Here is a 19,909-nt window from a genome sequence, read left to right on the forward strand (position 1 = left end):
GTTGTAGTAGTAGTAGTAGCAGTAGCAGTAGTAGTAGAAGCAGTAGTAGTCGTAGCAGCAGTAGTCGTCATAGCAGTAGTAGTCGTTGTAGCAGCAGCAGCGGTCGTAGTAGTAGCGGCAGCAGCGGTCAAAGTAGTAGCGGCAGCAGCGGTCAAAATAGTAGCGGTAGCAGCGGTCAAAGTTGTAGCAGCGGTCGTAGTAGCAGCGGTCGTAGTAGCAGCGGTCGTAGTAGCAGCGGTCATAGTAGCAGCGGTCGTAGCAGTAGCAGTCGTAGCAGCAGCGGTCATAGCAGTAGCGGCAGCAGCGGTCAAAGTAGTAGCAGCAGTCGTAGTAGTAGTAGTAGTAGTAGTAGCAGCAGCAGCAGTCGTAGTAGTAGCGGCAGCAGCGGTCAAAGTAGTAGCGGCAGCAGCGGTCAAAGTAGTAGCGGTAGCAGCGGTCAAAGTTGTAGTAGCAGCGGTCGTAGTAGCAGCGGTCGTAGTAGCAGCGGTCATAGTAGCAGCAGTCGTAGCAGCAGCGGTCATAGCAGTAGCGGCAGCAGCGGTCAAAGTAGTAGCAGCAGTCGTAGTAGTAGTAGTAGCAGCAGCAGCAGTCGTAGTAGTAGCAGCAGCAGCAGTCGTAGTAGTAGCGGCAGCAGCGGTCGTAGTAGTAGCGGCAGCAGCGGTCAAAGTAGTAGCGGCAGCAGCGGTCAAAGTAGTAGCGGCAGCAGCGGTCAAAGTAGTAGCGGCAGCAGCGGTCAAAGTAGCAGCGGCAGCAGCGGTCAAAGTAGTAGCGGCAGCAGCGGTCAAAGTAGCGGTCGTAGTAGTAGCAGCAGTCGTAGTGGCAGCAGCAGTCGTAGTGGCAGCAGCAGTCGTAGTGGCAGCAGCAGTCGTAGTGGCAGCAGCAGTCGTGAGTGGCGGCAGCAGTCGTGAGTGGCGGCAGCTGTCGTAGTGGCGGCAGCTGTCGTAGTGGCGGCAGCAGTCGTAGTGGCGGCAGCAGTCGTAGTGGCGGCAGCAGTCGTAGTGGTGGCAGTCGTAGTGGCAGCAGTCGTAGTGGCAGCAGTCGTAGTGGCAGCAGTCGTAGTGGCAGCAGCTGTCGTAGTGGCAGCAGCAGTCGTAGTGGTGGCAGCAGCAGTCGTAGTGGTGGCAGCAGCTGTCATAGTGGCAGCAGCTGTCGTAGTGGCAGCAGCAGTGGCAGCAGCAGTCGTAGTGGCGGCAGCAGCAGTCGTAGTGGTGGCAGCAGCAGTCGTAGTGGCGGCAGCAGTGGCAGCAGCAGTCGTAGTGGCGGCAGCAGTGGCAGCAGCAGTCGTAGTGGCGGCAGCAGTGGCAGCAGCAGTCGTAGTGGCGGCAGCAGTGGCAGCAGCAGTCGTAGTGGCGGCAGCAGTGGCAGCAGCAGTCGTAGTGGCGGCAACAGTGGCAGCAGCAGTCGTAGTGGTGGCAGCAGCAGTCGTAGTGGCGGCAGCAGTCGTGAGTGGCGGCAGCAGTCATAGTGACGGCAGTAGTCGTAGTGGCGGCTGCAGTCATAGTGACGGCAGTAGTCGTAGTGGCGGCTGCAGTCGTAGTGGCGGCAGCAGTCGTAGTGGCGGCTGCAGTCGTAGTGGCGGCAGCAGTCGTAGTGGCGGCAGCAGTCGTAGTGGCGGCAGCAGTCGTAGTGCGGCGGTCAGTGCGGCAGCAGTCGTAGTGGCGGCAGCAGTCGAGTGGCGGCAGCAGTCGTAGTGGCGGCAGCAGTCGTAGTGGCGGCAGCAGTCGTACTGGGGGCAGCAGTCGTAGTGGCAGCGGCAGTCGTAGTGACGGCAGCAGTCGTAGTGGCAGCAGCAGTGGCAGCAGCAGTCGTAGTGGCGGCAGCAGTCGTAGTGGCGGCAGTAGTCGTAGTGACGGCAACAGTGGCAGCAGCAGTCGTAGTGACGGCAGTAGTCGTAGTGACGGCAGCAGTCGTAGTGGCGGCAGCAGTCGTAGTGGCGGCAGCAGTGGCAGCAGCAGTCGTAGTGGCGGCAGTAGTCGTAGTGACGGCAGCAGTCGTGGCGGCAGCAGTGGCAGCAGCAGTCGTAGTGGCAGCAGCAGTCGTGAGTGGCAGCAGCAGTGGCAGCAGCAGTCGTAGTGACGGCAGAAGTCGTGAGTGGCAGCAGCAGTGGCAGCAGCAGTCGTAGTGGAAGCAGCAGTGGCAGCAGTCGGGGTGGCGGCAGCAGTCGTAGTGGCGGCAGCAGTCGTAGTGACGGCAGAAGTCGTAGTGGCAGCAGCAGTGGCAGCAGCAGTCGTAGTGGCAGCAGCAGTGGCAGCAGTCGGGGTGGCGGCAGCAGTCGTAGTGGCGGCAGCAGTCGTGAGTGGCGGCAGCAGTGGCGGCAGCAGTGGCAGCAGTCGTAGTGGCAGCAGCAGTCGTAGTGGCAGCAGCAGTCATAGTGGCAGCAGCAGTCGTAGTGGCAGCAGCAGTCGTAGTGGCGGCAGCTGTCGTAGTGGCGGCAGCTGTCGTAGTGGCGGCAGCAGTCGTAGTGGCGGCAGCAGTCGTAGTGGCGGCAGCAGTCGTAGTGGCGGCAGTCGTAGTGGCAGCAGTCGTAGTGGCAGCAGCTGTCGTAGTGGTGGCAGCAGCAGTCGTAGTGGTGGCAGCAGCTGTCGTAGTGGCGGCAGCAGTGGCAGCAGCAGTCGTAGTGGCGGCAGCAGCAGTCGTAGTGGTGGCAGCAGCAGTCGTAGTGGCGGCAGCAGTGGCAGCAGCAGTCGCAGTGGCAGCAGCAGTCGTAGTGGCGGCAGCAGTGGCAGCAGCAGTCGTAGTGGCGGCAACAGTGGCAGCAGCAGTCGTAGTGGTGGCAGCAGCAGTCGTAGTGGCGGCGGCAGTCGTAGTGGCGGCGGCAGTCGTAGTGGGGGCGGCAGTCATAGTGGCAGCAGCAGTGGCAGCAGCAGTCGTAGTGGCGGCAGCAGTCGTAGTGGCGGCGGCAGTCGTAGTGGCGGCGGCAGTCGTAGTGGCGGCGGCAGTCGTAGTGGCGGCGGCAGTCGTAGTGGGGGCGGCAGTCATAGTGGCAGCAGCAGTGGCAGCAGCAGTCGTAGTGGCGGCAGCAGTCGTAGTGGCGGCAGCAGTCGTAGTGGCGGCAGCAGTAGTAGTGGCGGCAGCAGTCGTAGTGGCGGCAGCAGTCGTAGTGGCGGCAGCAGTCGTAGTGGCGGCAGCAGTCGTAGTGGCGGCAGTAGTCGTAGTGGCGGCAGCAGTCGTAGTGGCAGCAGCAGTCGTAGTGACAGCAGCAGTCGTAGTGGCAGCAGCAGTCGTAGTGGCAGCAGCAGTCGTAGTGGCAGCAGCAGTCGTAGTGGCAGCAGCAGTCGTAGTGGCGGCAGCAGTGGCAGCAGTCGTAGTGGCGGCAGTAGTCGTAGTGGCGGCAGCAGTCGTAGTGGCGGCATCAGCAGTAGTAGCAGCAGCAGTCCTGTGTGGCTCAGTTGGTAAGAGCGTGGCTCTAGCAATGTCAGCGTCATAGGTTAGATTCCTGCAGGGAAAAGGTAGATAAGAGATAGATAGATAAGGTACACTTGTGTTTTTTGTGTTACTTGAGTTCCCGACTGGAGAAATGAAAAACGTCACATTAGGGTACTAAATAATTGAGTGGTCTCTGTAACTCAGAATGGGAGAGTTTAAATACAATGCAGGGCCCAAAAAGGTCTATTGTAGTGGAGTGACTTGTGTGTGTAAGCACTGCGTCCACTGCGTCTTGATGGTTGTTATTGTTCCGGTGGAGTACTGTCGGAGGGGGATGTGTGTGTGCGCGCGCAGGTCGTCTGTAATAGAGTTGGTGTGTGTGTGTGTGTGTAGGCCTCGCCAGGGCCACAGTGAAGCGTGCTGTCCCTGTCTGATCCAACACGGCCTGAACACACTCCTAATTAGAGGACGTCCTTCCAGGTGCTGACCAGGTTATACTTAGCCTGCCCGCTGACATCCGACACACACACACACACACACTCCACCATCGAGCCTGCCCGCTGACATCTGACAGTGTGACATTTCCAGCTGGTGGTGCTGCCGCGATCCCTAACCCCTTGACGTGAAAGTCACTGTCCCCCATTCGCAAGCCTCCCACTTGGCCTCACACACCCCTCCCCCCCACTACAAGCCTCCACCCCACTACAAGCCTCCACCAGCACAGCCCAGTGGCACAGCATGGGCGGTTTAGGTCTAGCAGGTCCACCCACAGGGAGGTTCTGCCAGTGTGGCTCCTGTCCTCCCTTACCTGAGCGCTCTGTCCCTCCAGCGTTCGTCATCATTAATCAGATTGCCGGAGCTGCCACAGATTTATGACACGGGCAGGGGGGGTGGCCCCACTGCAGGCCTGTGGCGGCCGGAGATGTTAGGTGTGACGGGAGGGAGGGAGTGAGGAGTAGGTGAGCGGGGGTGAGCAGGGGTGCGGATCTATAGTGGGGCTGGAGGAAACGGGACAGCCGTCGACCCAAGAGTGATAACAGACCCAAGTGTGTGAGAGAGAGCAGTGAGAGACCGAGAGTAAGAGAACCATCACCACAAAGCGTTGAGGCACCGTGGTCTCTGGGTTTTCTTGGCAGAGATCAGAAGTTGCGCCATGTCTAATTATTATAAATTATTCATCTAAGGCGGGATTAGATGTGACCCAGTTTCCCTACACACACACACACACAGGTGTGTGATATTTAGTTTAATTATTATCTGTGTATTAGCAAGCCTAACTTAAGTGTGTGTGTGTGTGTCAAATCAAATCAAATGTTATTTGTCACATACACATGGTTAGCGGCAGCAGCGGTCAAAGTAGTAGCTGTGTGTGTGTGTGTGTGTGTGTGTGTGTGTGTGTGTGTGTGTGTGTGTGTGTGTGTGTGTGTGTGTGTGTGTGTGTGTGTGTGTGTGTGTGTGTGTGTGTGTGTGTGTGTGTGAAATAAAGATGGAGAGAAAGAGAAGAGGAGTGGATTTGATTAGAGATGGCCTGCAGACCTGGACAGAGTGAGAGAGTCAGTCATTAGGTCCTACCATCTGTGCTGGCCCACTGTGCTCCAGGATCCTAGGATTCACTGTTCACTGATGGTCCAGACCAGGGACTTTTAGTTCTCTCTCTAAATAACAGACTGCTTACAAAACCTACTCTCATCCTCAATCTGATCGGCTCTCTCTCTCACATGTTAATGGTCAGTGTGTGTGTGGTTTGAGGTACAAACTAAGAACACAGAAGACCGTAGAATGCAGAAACACAGCCACGTGTTGTGCCATGTGACCAGCGTTATGTTATTGTTGGGTTTATGTGATCAACTGTCACATGGAGAAAACCCCAGTTGAACCCTGCTCTTCTGCCACAGTCCACACTGTATCATTCCACAAATAGTTGAGGATCTCTCACACACAACCCTCCTCAACCCTCTCTCTGTCCTCGTCGTCCCTCTCATTCCTCTTGACAATCACCTCTCACCAATCTGGCTCTACTCTCTCTCTCTCTAACCCTCCCTCCCCCTCTCTCTAACCCTCCCTCCCTCCCCCTCTCTCTCTAACCCTCCCTCCCCCTCTCTCTAACCCTCCCTCCCTCCCCCCTCTCTCTAACCCTCCCTCCCTCCCCCCTCTCTCTAACCCTCCCTAACCCTCCCTCCCCCCCCTCTCTCTAACCCTCCCTCCCCCCCCTCTCTCTAACCCTCCCCCCTCTCTCTCTAACCCTCCCTCCCCCTCTCTCTCTAACCCTCCCCCCCTCTCTCTCTAACCCTCCTAACCCTCCCTCCCCCTCTCTCTAACCCTCCCCCCCCTCCCTCCCTCCCCCTCTCTCTAACCCTCCCTCCCTCCCCCTCTCTCTAACCCTCCCTCCCTCCCCCTCTCTCTCTAACCCTCCTCCCCCCCTCTCTCTCTAACCCCCCTCTCTCTCTAACCCCCCTCTCTCTCTAACCCTCCCTCCCCCTCTCTCTCTAACCCTCCCCCTCTCTCTCTAACCCTCCCTCCCCCTCTCTCTAACCCTCCTCCCCCTCTCTCTCTAACCCTCCCCCTCTCTCTCTAACCCTCCCTCCCCCTCTCTCTCTAACCCTCCCTCCCCCCTCTCTCTAACCCTCCTCCCCCTCTCTCTAACCCTCCTCCCCCTCTCTCTCTAACCCTCCCCCTCTCTCTCTAACCCTCCCCCCCCCTCTCTCTCTGTATAGCGGCCAACCAGAAGGAAGCCCTGAAGGCTCCACAGTCCTTCCATCTGAAGCAGGAACCCCGGGCAGAGGAAGATGAGGAAGAGGTGCGGAGGAGCCCCCGGAGCCAGCCCAGCTACTCCTCCTTCTACCAGGAGCAGGGCGCGGCGCTGGGGGCCACAGGGCCAGCAGAGGTCACAGCAGACAGTGGGGGCCACAGGGGGACACTAAAGGGACGTGAGGGAAGCCCCATGGGGAACAAGAACAGTCTCCTCAGCCAGGACATCAACTTCAAGGTGGCGTCGGAGCTGCTGATGAAGCTATCAGGTAAGGTAATGGGCTGTGTGTGTGGGTTGGGGGGGGTTGTGTGTGTGTTCCGGGTTAGAAGTGTTTTTTTGACAGCACAATACACACATTCACAGCCAATTTGATCATAAAAAATAGTTAGAACATAGTTGATGTTTCTCTATATAGGATAGTGCAAGTAGAGATTGGATTTTATTCAAAAGAGCTCCACAAACCTTAACTTGACCTATGTACTGACAAGGCGTGCAAGTCTTTTAAAACTCAACTCAGTGATCTCGCACATCTGAGTATATAATTCACCCATGTTGATCTGGAGATTGCAGTGAAAGGGTAGTCCTCAATCTATTCTGCTCGTGACTGGGTTAACATGGTACAGTTAGTGCCTTAAATCAGCCAATAGGAATGAATCAGTAGAGAGGTCAAAGGTGACCCAGGTCCCTGCCATGTAATGACACTGGGAAAAGCATTGTATGTAGAGAAGTCAAATGGAACAGTTGTCAAACGTGAGGCACAGTACAGGTGAAAACCATTGTACTGGGAAATGTTTATCTCTTACACTGAGACTCAAAGCTCTCTATTTTGGCACCAAAGCCTTTGTGTCCTCCCATGGTAATATCCAGGCCAAAGTCCTCTCTCAACACCTCTGTTCTCTTTCTCTCCCTCCTGCGTATTCCTCTCCACTTCCTTCTGTTTTTCTTTCTTTTTCTCTCTCCCCCGCTTTCTGTTCTCTCTCTTTCCCTCCTGCCTCCTCCTCCTCTCAAGTTTTTTTGGGTGGAAGATGGGCAGAAGGGTCAATTATTTTTCATGTTGTTCAGTCAATATCCTTTTCCCGTCCTGCGGTCCCCCGTCCAAAACAAACCAATCGATGGATGCTAGGTCCATCTCCAACGGTGCGCTACAGTGAACCTCAAACCTGGCCCCCTCTCACCCTCGCCCCTCTCTATGAAAACAGAGATGACGGAGGGACGAAAGAACACCCTGTCCTAAACCGTCTTCTAGTTTTAGCATGTTCTCTGTTATTTCTGCTGCAGTACGGGTTATGTCATTACAAGAGGCCCCTCTCACCCTCGATCGACTATATGAGACAGAGATAGGCTACACTTTCGTGATAGGCTACACTATCTGCTTATTTCATTTTAGCTGAAAGTGTGGTCAAGTGTGTGGCACAGATCACGCGTGTGTGTTGGGCATGTGTTTGTCCACAGTGTGAGAGCTCAGTGTGTCTCTCCGCTAATCAAGTGTCTTAATTGGTTCACGTGTGTGTCTGTGTGTAGCTTGTAGGTTGTGTGTGCTGTAGATGTTGGTGGTGGGTGGGTGTTATCCTGTGTGTCTGTGTGTGTGTGTGATCTCTTGATTTCATGTAATTCCATGCTCCGAGGGAACAGTACTGTGTGTGTGTGTGTGTGTGTGTGTGTGTTTGCTGCGGGGTGTGTAGTGTAACACAGCAGTTGATAACAGTACAGTGATCTCTCAGCTTCATGGCCCCTCATCTCATCCTGTACCCTCACACACCAGCTGCCATTGTTCTGTTCTCTTGTTCTCTCTGGGTCACCCTGTGTCTACAGTGAGTCATAGTCACTGCCTGGGAGCGCTGCTACACTATACACTACATTACACTATACACCACACACACCATACTGTGTGTGTGTGTGTGTGTGTGTGTGTGTGTGTGTGTGTGTGTGTGTGTGTGTGTGTGAGAGAGTTAAACAGAGAAGAGGTGGGAAGTCTGAGTGATTCCTCCACTACTGCTGCTTGTTTTCTCACCATCATTCCCCACCTCTGGGCCGACATGCTCACCACACCACCACGTCCTCCTTTAGCCTCCTTTAGCCTCCGCTAGCATTCAGAGCCCAAGCCGTTAGCCTGTCAGTGTAGTTTAACATTGGCCAGTTAGCCTGTTAGCCTTTGTAATTTAGCAGCATGCGCCGAGAAAAATTAAGGATTCTACTTTTAATACTTCAAATATCTTTCATTGTGCTCACCCCCCTGGAGCTTAGTAGAGCGAGTAGTGCCGTCGTCCATTGTCATGACAACAGCAGCAGGGTCGTCTGAGGGAGTAGGAGAGAAGTTTGTCTGGTGTGATGGCTGTGACAGTGAGTCTGGCCCCTCAGTCAGACGGCCTTGAGGTTAGAGAGAGGAACGGGTGAGGAGGAGGGGGAGGCCAGGGGGAAGGTAAACTCCGTATGAGTCATCTGCGTCACACGGCTACGAGGTTCCAAGGGCGTCTACTCCGTCACCTCTGACCCCTTGCCAAGGTCAACTCCGGCGCAGGGAGGCACGCTGTTGGCTAAAAGAAAGTCACATGGGTGCGATTGAGCACAGATTGAAAAAAAACTAGGCGATAGACTGGTAATAGACTGGTTAAATGGATTGTTACCAGAGAGGCTCCTCCTTAAACCCACTAATATGGAATAGGCTAGATGTAATTAAATGACCGGACTAGCTCATTTTCAGTTGACCAAGGCAACCATCAGGAGAGCAAGGAGGACTGGCTTCAAAACTGGCCATTGTGTACTGTAATGTGTTGCATCACTGCTTTAACTAGGTCACTTCAGTTTCTCTCTCTTTCGCTCATTCTCTCTCTCCTTATCAAATGACGGTGGTGGCGGTAGCGCCCTCTCTCCACCCCCTACATCTGTTTTAAAACATGCTGTTAGCACGGTTAGCGTCTAGGGGCTAATTACAGTAGGGCTAAGCAGTCCCCTGCGCTGCTGGCTAACGCCTGCTAGTGCCTGTTAGCAGATGGGTACTGGTATAGAGGGTACAGAAGGACATCAGGGGACTGGGAGGATGGGGGGTTTGGGGGGGTACAGTGCCTTGAGTGATACCCTTTGTCGCAGGCAGGCAGGCTGGCAAAGTGTGGGTGATGATGTCCCTGCCACCCACTGTCCCTGGTTTCATCTCCCCCTACCCCCCGACATGGGTGTGAAATCACACCCTTCTCCTAGCAGTGAGCCTATTTCCGTCCCAATATACCCCACTCCGTTTCGTCTTTTGTTGCCCTCAGCGCCCAAGGTCATTACCTTGCTAATTAAGACGAGTGTACCTGACATGGCGTCCCAGTTGGGGTCGTGTGGTTAAAATGATGTAGAACCTGATGACGTCTTGTCAAAGATGTTGGACTACAGGATACACTCTCACACACATATACAGACCAGAATAGGAAAAAGCAGGGGCGTAACTTTCACTGGGAAAGGCATTCCGGGATTAGTTGGTTGAGGGAATGCTAAGAGTGTGCAAAGCTGTCATCAAGGCAAATTGTGACTACTTTGAAGAATCTCAAATATAAAATGTATTTTGATTTGTTGAACACTTTTTTTGGGTTACTACATGATTCCATAGCTTTGATGTATGTATGTATGTATGTATGTATGTATGTATGTATGTATGTATGTATGTATGTATGTATGTATGTATATATGTATGTATGTATGTATGTATGTATGTATGTATGTATGTATGTATGTATGTATGTATGTATGTATGTATGTATGTATGTATGTATGTATGTATGTATGTATGTATGTATGTATGTATGTATGTATGTATGTATGTATGTATGTATGTATGTATGTACGTACAGTGGGGAGAACAAGTATTTGATACACTGCCAATTTTGCAGGTTTTCCTACTTACAAAGCATATAGAGGTCTGTAATTTTTATCATAGGTACACTTCAACTGTGAGAGACAGAATCTAAAACAAAAATCCAGAAAATCACATTGTATGATTTTTAAGTAATTAATTTGCATTTTATTGCATGACATAAGTATTTGATACATCAGCAAAGCAGAACTTAATATTTGGTACAGAAACCTTTGCTTGCAATTACAGAGATCATACGTTTCCTGTAGTTCTTGACCAGGTTTGCACACACTGCAGCAGGGATTTTGGCCCACTCCTCCATACAGACCTTCTCCAGATCCTTCAGGTTTCGGGGCTTTCGCTGGGCAATTCGGACTTTCAGCTCATTTTCAAGATGGGCTAGGCCACTCCAGGACCTTGAGATGCTTCTTACGGAGCCACTCCTTAGTTGCCCTGGCTGTGTGTTTTGGGTCGTTGTCATGCTGGAAGACCCAGCCAAGATCTCCAATGCTCTTACCGAGGGAAGGAGGTTGTTGGCCAAGATCTCGCGATACATGGCCCCATCCATCCTCCCCTCAATACGGTGCAATCGTCCTGTTCCCTTTGCAGAAAAACATCCCCTAAGAATGATGTTTCCACCTCCATGCTTCACGGTTGGGATGGTGTTCTTGGGGTTGTATTCATCCTTCTTCCTCCAAACACGGCGAGTGGAGTTGAGACAAAAATAGAGCTTTTTGGTCTAATCAGACCACATGACCATCTCCCATTCCTCCTCTGAATCATCCAGATGGTCATTGGCAAACTTCAGACGGGCCTGGACATGCGCTGGCTTGAGCAGGGGGACCTTGCGTGCGCTGCAGGATTTTAATCCATGACGGCGTAGTGTGTTACTAATGGTTTTCTTTGAGACTGTGGTCCCAGCTCTCTTCAGGTCATTGACCAGGTCCTGCCGTGTAGTTCTGGGCTGATCCCTCACCTTCCTCATGATCATTGATGCCCCACGAGGTGAGATCTTGCATGGAGCCCCAGACCGAGGCCGATTGACCGTCATCTTGAACTTCATTTTCTAATAATTGAGCCAACAGTTGTTGCCTTCTCACCAAGCTGCTTGCCTATTGTCCTGTAGCCCATCCCAGCCTTGTGCAGGTCAACAATTTAACCCTCATGTCCTTACACAGCTCTCTGGTCTTGGCCATTGTGGAGAGGTTGGAGTCTGTTTGATTGAGTGTGTGGACAGGTGTCTGTTATACAGGTAACAAGTTCAAACAGGTGCAGTTAATACAGGTAATGCGTGGAGAACAGGAGGGATTCTTAAAGAAAACTAACAGGTCTGTTAGAGCTGGAATTCTTAGTGGTTGGTAGGTGATCAAATACTTATGTCATGCAATAAAATGCAAATGAATTACTTAAAAATCATACAATGTGATTTTCTGGATTTTTGTTTTAGATTCCGTCTCTCACAGTTGAAGTCTACCTATGATAAAAATTACAGACCTCTACACGCTTTGTAAGTAGGAAAACCTGCAAAATCGGCAGTGTATCAAATACTTGTTCTCCCCACTGTGTGTGTGTGTGTGTGTGTGTGTGTGTGTGTGTGTGTGTGTGTGTGTGTGTGTGTGTGTGTGTGTGTGTGTGTGTGTGTGTGTGTGTGTGTGTGTGTGTATATACAGTGGGGCAAAAAAGTATTTAGTCAGCCACCAATTGTGCAAGTTCTCCCACTTAAAAAGATGAGAGGCCTGTAATTTTCATCATAGGTACACTTCAACTATGAAGAAAATCACATTGTAGGATTTTTTATGAATTTATTTGCAAATAATGGTGGAAAATATGTATTTGGTCACCTACAAACAAGCAAGATTTCTGGCTCTCACAGACCTGTAACTTCTTCTTTAAGAGGCTCCTCTGTCCTCCACTCGTTACCTGTATTAATGGCACCTGTTTGAACTTGTTATCAGTATAAAAGACACCTGTCCACAACCTCAAACAGTCACACTCCAAACGCCACTATGGCCAAGACCAAAGAGCTGTCAAAGGACACCAGAAACAAAATTGTAGACCTGCACCAGGCTGGGAAGACTGAATCTGCAATAGGTAAGCAGCTTGGTTTGAAGAAATCAACTGTGGGAGCAATTATTAGGAAATGGAAGACATACAAGACCACTGATAATCTCCCTCGATCCTGGGCTCCACGCAAGATCTCACCCCGTGGGGTCAAAATGATCACAAGAACGGTGAGCAAAAATCCCAGAACCACACGGGGGGACCTAGTGAATGACCTGCAGAGAGCTGGGACCAAAGTAACAAAGCCTACCATCAGTAACACACTACGCCGCCAGGGACTCAAATCCTGCAGTGCCAGACGTGTCCCCCTGCTTAAGCCAGTACATGTCCAGGCCCGTCTAAAGTTTGCTAGAGAGCATTTGGATGATCCAGAAGAAGATTGGGAGAATGTCATATGGTCAGATGAAACCAAAATATAACTTTTTGGTAAAAACTCAACTCGTCGTGTTTGGAGGACAAAGAATGCTGAGTTGCATCCAAAGAACACCATACCTACTGTGAAGCATGGGGGTGGAAACATCATGCAAAGGGACCGGGACGACCGATCCGTGTAAAGGAAAGAATGAATGGGGCCATGTATCGTGAGATTTTGAGTGAAAACCTCCTTCCATCAGCAAGGGCATTGAAGATGAAACGTGGCTGGGTCTTTCAGCATGACAATGATCCCAAACACACCGCCTGGGCAACGAAGGAGTGACTTCGTAAGAAGCATTTCAAGGTCCTGGAGTGGCCTAGCCAGTCTCCAGATCTCAACCCCATAGAAAATCTTTGGAGGGAGTTGAAAGTCCGTGTTGCCCAGCAACAACTCCAAAACATAACTGCTCTAGAGGAGATCTGCATGGAGGAATGGGCCAAAATACCAGCAACAGTGTGTGAAAACCTTGTGAAGACTTACAGAAAAGATTTGACCTCATTGCCAACAAAGGGTATATAACAAAGTATTGAGAAACTTTTGTTATTGTCACATCCCGGTTGGGATGGTGTTCTTTGGCTTGCAAGCCTCCCCCTTTTTCCTCCAAACCTAACCATGGTCATTATGGCCAAGCAGTTCTATTTTTGTTTCATCAGACCAGAGGATATTTCTCCAAAAAGTACGATATTTGTCCCCATGTGCTTTGTCCTGCAAACCGCAGTCTGGCTTTTTTATGGTGGTTTTGGAGCGGTGGCTTCTTCCTTGCTGAGTGGCCTTTCAGGTTATGTTGATACAGGACTCGTTTTACTGTGGATATAGAAATTGTGAGTGAGCACTCCCTTGGCTGAGAAGCAACCCCACACATGAATGGTCTCAGGATGCTTTACTGCTGGCATGACACAGGACTGTTGGTAGCACTCAACCTTGTCTTCTCCGGACAAGCTTTTTTCCGGATGCCTCAAACAATTGGAAAGGGGATTCATCAGAGAAAATGACTTTACCCCAGTCCTCAGCAGTCCAATCCCTGTACCTTTTGCAGAATATCAATCTGTCCCTGATGTTTTTCCTGGAGAGAAGTGGCTTCTTTGCTGCCCTTGACACCAGGCCATCCTCCAAAAGTCTTTGCCTCACTGTGCGTGGAGATGCACTCACACCTGCCTGCTGCCATTCCTGAGCAAGCTCTGTACTGGTGGTGCCCCGATCCTGCAGCTGAATCAACTTTAGGAGATGGTCCTGCCGCTTGCTGGACTTTCTTGGGCACCCTGAAACCTTCTTCACAACAATTGAACCGCTCTCTTTGAAGTTCTTGATGATCCAATAAATGGTTGATTTAGGTGCAATCTCACTGGCAATATCCTTGCCTGTGAAGCCCTTTTTGTGCAAAGCATTGATGACGGCACGGGTTTCCTTGCAGGTAACCATGGTTTACAGAGGAAGAACAATGATTCCAAGCACCACCCTCCTTTTGAAGCTTCTGCATGACAGAGTGATCTCCAGCCTTGTCCTCGTCAACACTCACACCTGTGTTAACGAGAGAATCTCTGACATGATGTCAGCTGGGCCTTTTGTGGCAGGGCTGAAATGCAGTGGAAATGTTTTTTGGGGGATTCAGTTCATTTCCATGGCAAAGAGGGACTTTGCAATTAATTGCAATTCATCTGATCACTCTTCATAACATGCTGGAGTATATGCAAATTGCCATCATACAAACTGAGGCAGCAGACATTGTGAAAATTAATATTTGTGTCATTCTCAAAACCTTTGGCCACGACTGTATGTATGTATGTGTATATATATATATTCATTTCTGGATATATACATTTCTGGATTTTTTTTTCAGCGCATGAAACCAACATTTTACATTTTAGGTTTATATTTTTGTTCAGTTCATATATATATATATATATATATACAATGGGCTCCAAAATTACTGGCACCCCTGACTGGCAATGGACAAACAATACTTTAAAAGAGAGAAACTCAAAATACCAACGTGAAAAATACTGTACTTTATTAATGTTTCAATGGAACCCAACAAATGAATTAATTGATTTATTTAAAAATCAATGTCTTCCAAATCAAGGTTTCAAAATGAATGGCACCCTTAAATATTATTGTAAATAACATCTACCAAAATTAAACCAGGAATTCAATTCCGCTTATTTAAGTGTATCTAAGTGTTAAGGAACTATATTGAGCCATTACATCACTTCCTTTTTTGCTAGTGTATAAAAATGAGGTAACACGCATGCAATATCCCTTTGTCATCCAACACCATGAAGAAAAGAAAAGAACTGGCAGATCAAAAGGGACAGATGGTCATAGACCTTCATAAATCTGGTAATGGCTACAAGAAGATCCACAAACGATTGAATATACCACTGAGCACTGTCGGCAATTACTAAACAATTCAAAAGATATGGAACAGTTAAAAACCTCACGGGTAGAGGACGCAAATGCATTTTGCCCCCAAGGATATGGAGGAGGATTGTGAGAGATGCAACAAAACCCCTAGAATCACTGTGAAAGAATTGCAGGCCTTGGTGGCGTCTTGGGGTCACCAGATTTAAAAAAGCACCATCAGACGCCACCTCCACAACCACAGGCTCTTTGGAAGGGTTGCCAGAAGAAAGCCCTTAATGACCCCAAGACAGACGCAAGCGCTTGGAGTTTGTTAAATGTCATTTAAATTATGATTGGAAGAAGGTGCTCTGATCAGATGAGACCAAAATTGAATGTTTTGGTCAGATACAGCATCGGCATGTTTGGCGTCGAAACAGAGATGCATACAAGGAGAGGCACCTCATACTCACGGTGAAATATGGAGGGGGGTCAGTGATGTTTTGGGGCTGTTTTAATTCCAGGGGGCACTGGTTAAGATTGATGGCGTAATGAATTCCACCAAGTACCAGGAAATTTTGGCTGACAATCTGGTTGTCTCTGCCAGAAGGCTGGGACTTGGCCGTAGGTGGAATTTCCACCAAGACAATGACCCAAAACATACCTCAAGATCCACACAGAAATGGTTCTGTGACAACAAAATCAATGTTCTGCCATGGCCATCCCAGTCGCCGGACCTCAGTCCAATCAAAAACCTGTGGGCTGAGTGGAAGAGGGCAGTTGATAAGGGCAAACCCAAGACTGTGAAGGATCTTGAAAGGTCTCCAAATGTGTTCCTTAACCCTGTCAAACATTCCAGGAAAAGGTGGTGGCACTAAGTACTAAATGAGGAGTGCCAATAATTATGAAACCTTGATTTTGGTGAAATGTATTTTGTATTAAATAATTGTATGATTTTGGTGGGTTCCATTGAAACATTAATAAAGTACAGTATTTTTCACATGTTGGAATTTTGAGTTTATCTCTCTAATTATATTGTTTATATTTTTTTAAGTATTGTTTGTGCATTGCCAGTCAGGGGTGCCAGTAATTTTGGAGCCCCCTGTATATATATACTGTATATACTGAACAAAAATATAAACCCAACATGTATAATGTTGGTTTCATGCGCTGAAATAAAAGATCCAGAAATGTTCCATACGCACAAAAAGCTTATTACTCTCCAATTTTGTGCACACATTTGTTTACATCCCTGTTAGTGAGTGTTTCTCCTTTGCCAAGATCATCCATCCACCTGACAGGTGGCATATCAAGATGCTGATTAATCATTATGATCATTACACAGGTGCCACCAGGACAGCTGGTGCAACTTAAAAGTATTTCTGTCTGTAATAAAACCCTTTTGTGGGGAAAAACTAATTATGTTTGGCTTTGCCTGGCTCCCCAGTCAATGAGCCTGGCTCCCAAGTGGGTGGGCCTATGCCCTTCCAGGCCGACCCATGGCTCTGCCCCTGCCCAGTCATGTGAAATCCATCGATTAGGACCTAATTAATTTTTTTCAGTGGACTGATTTCCTTCAATGAACTGTAACTCAGTAAAAACAGTTGAAATTGATGCATGTTCCGTTTATATTTTTGTTCAGTATAGTTTAAACCGTACACTGACAATCAATTGTCCACACGTACTGCATAACAATAATTGATTGGATTTATGAAGTGCAGGAATACATGTTAATGTAGCCCAAGTGGTGGGAGGGAGGACATGACCCTGCCGTTTCATTTCATCACCACTGCACTGCTGTATCCTCATGCTAAGCCTGTTCCACTCTGCCTCAGTGCCCTGGCTGTTGCCCTCTCTGTGCCCTGCTCCCTCCCTTTCTCCTTCATTTCCTCCCTCCCTGGTAGATCTAGTCTTACATTGGCACTGATATCTTTAGGCACACACCCCCTTGGGGGACTATTGGGTCTTTGAACCCCCCTCCGCCCCCTCTCACTCTGTAACAAACACACCACTCCATTAGTCTCTGTGCAAGTGTTGCATCATAATTGTACTGAATTATTGAACGCTACAGTACCAACCGATCTGAGAACAGATGTAGCAGCAGTATCACCCCTCCCCCTCCTGGATGAATAAGAGGTACCTGGTCTAAGATCAGTCTCTGTCTGCTGCTGCTGTTTCGCTCCCCAGCTGACATGTTGTCTTCCACCACTGCATCCCTTTGAAGCAGCTGAACTCTTCACCCCTTTCTGAGCAGGTCAACCAGAGAGGGAGAGCGAGGGGATGAGGAGGGAGGATGTCATCTTATGACTCCTCCTCTTATCTGTCTCCTTCTCTCGCTCACTCATCTTTCTTCCTTCTCTCTCACCCTCAGGGCATTCCTCTCCCTGGTACTCTCCTCCTTTATTTGAATCCTTTCCTCTCATCCTCCCTGATGGCATCCATGTGTCTCTCCCAGCTCATCTCTGTATCCCCCCTCTGTCGATGCATCACAGGTATACCTGGCGGTATGATACGGTAGCTTTACATGTGTTGAATCGGTAATGGTGTGGCTGTCTGGCTGTTCGCTGTAGGGCTTTACTGCTAGTCCTCTCCTCACCTATGTACACGCACACAGTCCGACTGGCTGTACGTTCTGATTGGAGCAGACACCGAAGGTCAAAGGTGAACAGCGAAACAGAGCAGCGCAGTCATTTTCACTCTGTCTCAAAAATGAATAATGCATTGTCAAGTAAAAGCAGACATGTATTTGTCCAATAAAATGTGATATGTACAGTGTGTTAATATAACCTGATATAGAGAGAAGATTACAGTATACTAGATAGCATATGGCTGTCTCTAAAGATACAGAGAATATATTAGCATGTAGCCTAAACACAATCCACACAATGTCAACATAATATACATTGGACTATGTATAGCCTACCTGTCATACATTGAGCATAAAGGTATATGACAAAGTCAAGTAAACATGATATCTATACATTAGACCAGGGTTTTCCAAATCTGTTCCTGGAGAGATACCTTCCTGTAGGTTTTCACTCCAACCCTAATCTAGCGCACCTGCTTCTAATAAATATCTGGTTGATAAACAGAATCGGGTTAGTTACAACTGGGGTTGGAGGGAAAACCTACAGGAGGGTATCTGTCCAGAAACAGGGTTGGAATTAACCTACAGGAGGGTATTTCTCCAGAAACAGGGTTGGAGTTAACCTACAGGAGGGTATCTCTCCAGGAACAGGGTTGGAGTTAACCTACAGGAGGGTATCTCTCCAGAAACAGGGTTGGAGTTAACCTACAGGAGGGTATCTCTCCAGAAACAGGGTTGGAGTTAACCTACAGGAGGGTATCTCTCCAGGAACAGGGTTGGAGTTAACCTACAGGAGGGTATTTCTCCAGAAACAGGGTTGGAGTTAACCTACAGGAGGGTATCTCTCCAGGAACAGGGTTGGAGTTAACCTACAGGAGGGTATCTCTCCAGGAACAGGGTTGGAGAGCCCTGCATTAGACTGTACATAGCCTGCCTGTGTACATTGAGAGCATTACAGTGTATGGTACCATACAACACTGTATATGATCAGTCAGAGCTGTGCAAGTGAGAGATTCTACACTACAGTACAGAGGTAGTGGGAGTTATCAGGTCACAACCCCTCTACTTGCTGTTAGAAGTGAACTGGTGTTGTGTTCCACTGCTCCTACACTAGAGGGGACGACACACACACACACACACACACACACACACACACAAACACACACTTAGGAACAGGATTCATCTTTTTATGGCACCAGAACATAATGTCATAGCCCTGGACATACAGTGGCGTGTGTAGTGTGTGTGTTTTATTGTGCTAGATAGGTAAGTGAAGGCCATGCAATTTGACACAAAAAAGGCCACTTAGACCCCTTTGATGTGTTTTCACTGTGAGAGTGTGTTTATTTACTTTCTGAGCGTGTGTGTGTGTGGGCAAAATGTTTGTGTGTGTGACCGTCTGACCGAATCTCAGCTGTGACGCAAGTGTACTTATCCCAGCTCTCTCACTTCGTGTGTGTGTGTGTGTGTGTGTGTGTGTGTGTGTGTGTGGCTCAGCAGTACGCTCAGCCCCTGATGGCAGGGGTGGTGAACCCCAGGCGGGAGCGTGCGTGAGACTGCCTGTCCCTTGGTTGACCCCGGCCTCGCAGTACTCTCTACCCCCCCCCCCCCCCCCCACCTCCTCCACGACCGCTCTGCTCTTGCCAGGCTCTGGGCACCTGATTAAGGGATTAGTCGGCCGATGCTTGTCAGTTGTGTCTCCAGATGGATGGGGGGGGGTGACGTGGGGTCGGCTAGGCTACCACCGCCCCCAAAACCTGGGTCCGGAAAGAGAACGCACTCAGATGGACGCGCACACATACATCATGTAAACACACAGGAACACTGGGCCGACCGCACACACTGTACACACACACTGTACACACACACTGGTGCTCTAGCATGCACCTGGGTAAGCATTTCACTGTTGGTCAACACCTGTTGTTTACGAATCATGTGGCAAATAAAATTTGATTTGATGCACACACACACACACACACTGGCACACTCACATACACTTTCAACTCCGAATGTAAACGCACCACTCGGGCGTGCACCTCGCCACACACACACAATGTAGGCCGGGTTCAGACAACGGTGACTAGCCTCACCCCTCCCAGGCTCAGCCATCCAGGAGAGGAGAGGTCACAGAGAGGGCAGGGTCATCACTGGGTTACTACTGCCTCGCTGCCTCCTCACCCTTCCCTGCCTCTCTCTGTCTATCGCTCTCTTTCTCCTACACTGCTGACCTCAGCCTACCCTCTCACCCCTCCCTCCTTTCCCCCTCTCACTCTTTCTCTCTCCAACTTCCTTCTATCTCTCTCCTGTACTCCTGACCTCCCCCTCCCACCTCTTCCCCCCTCGCTACTGGCCCAATTTCATATATCCATAATCACCATGAGCATCCATGTCAGCATGGCTGGAGCTCCCTGCTGCTCCTCACCACACTTACACACACACACACACACACACACACACACACACACACACACACACACACAGACAGACACACACACAACCTGGACGAGACAGTCAAAATCTGTTACCTCAGAGATCCTGATGCCGTGTACTGCCGGCCACCGG

The 19,909-nt window shown here is 49.7% G+C and overlaps 1 protein-coding gene across 1 annotated transcript in view; it reads left to right on the forward strand.

The window, feature by feature from the left end:
- LOC112231648 (zinc finger protein 827) overlaps nt 1-19,909 on the forward strand; it is a gene marked incomplete at its 5' end in the record, with an annotated part of 65,078 nt that overhangs the window by 15,254 nt on the left and 29,915 nt on the right. The window contains 1 exon segment of the mRNA XM_042311795.1: nt 6,081-6,383. Within this exon segment, the coding sequence (XP_042167729.1) occupies nt 6,081-6,383 (303 nt within the window).

Source organism: Oncorhynchus tshawytscha, linkage group LG34 (genome assembly GCF_018296145.1).
Source record: "Oncorhynchus tshawytscha isolate Ot180627B linkage group LG34, Otsh_v2.0, whole genome shotgun sequence".
Taxonomy (NCBI): Eukaryota; Metazoa; Chordata; class Actinopteri; order Salmoniformes; family Salmonidae; genus Oncorhynchus; species Oncorhynchus tshawytscha.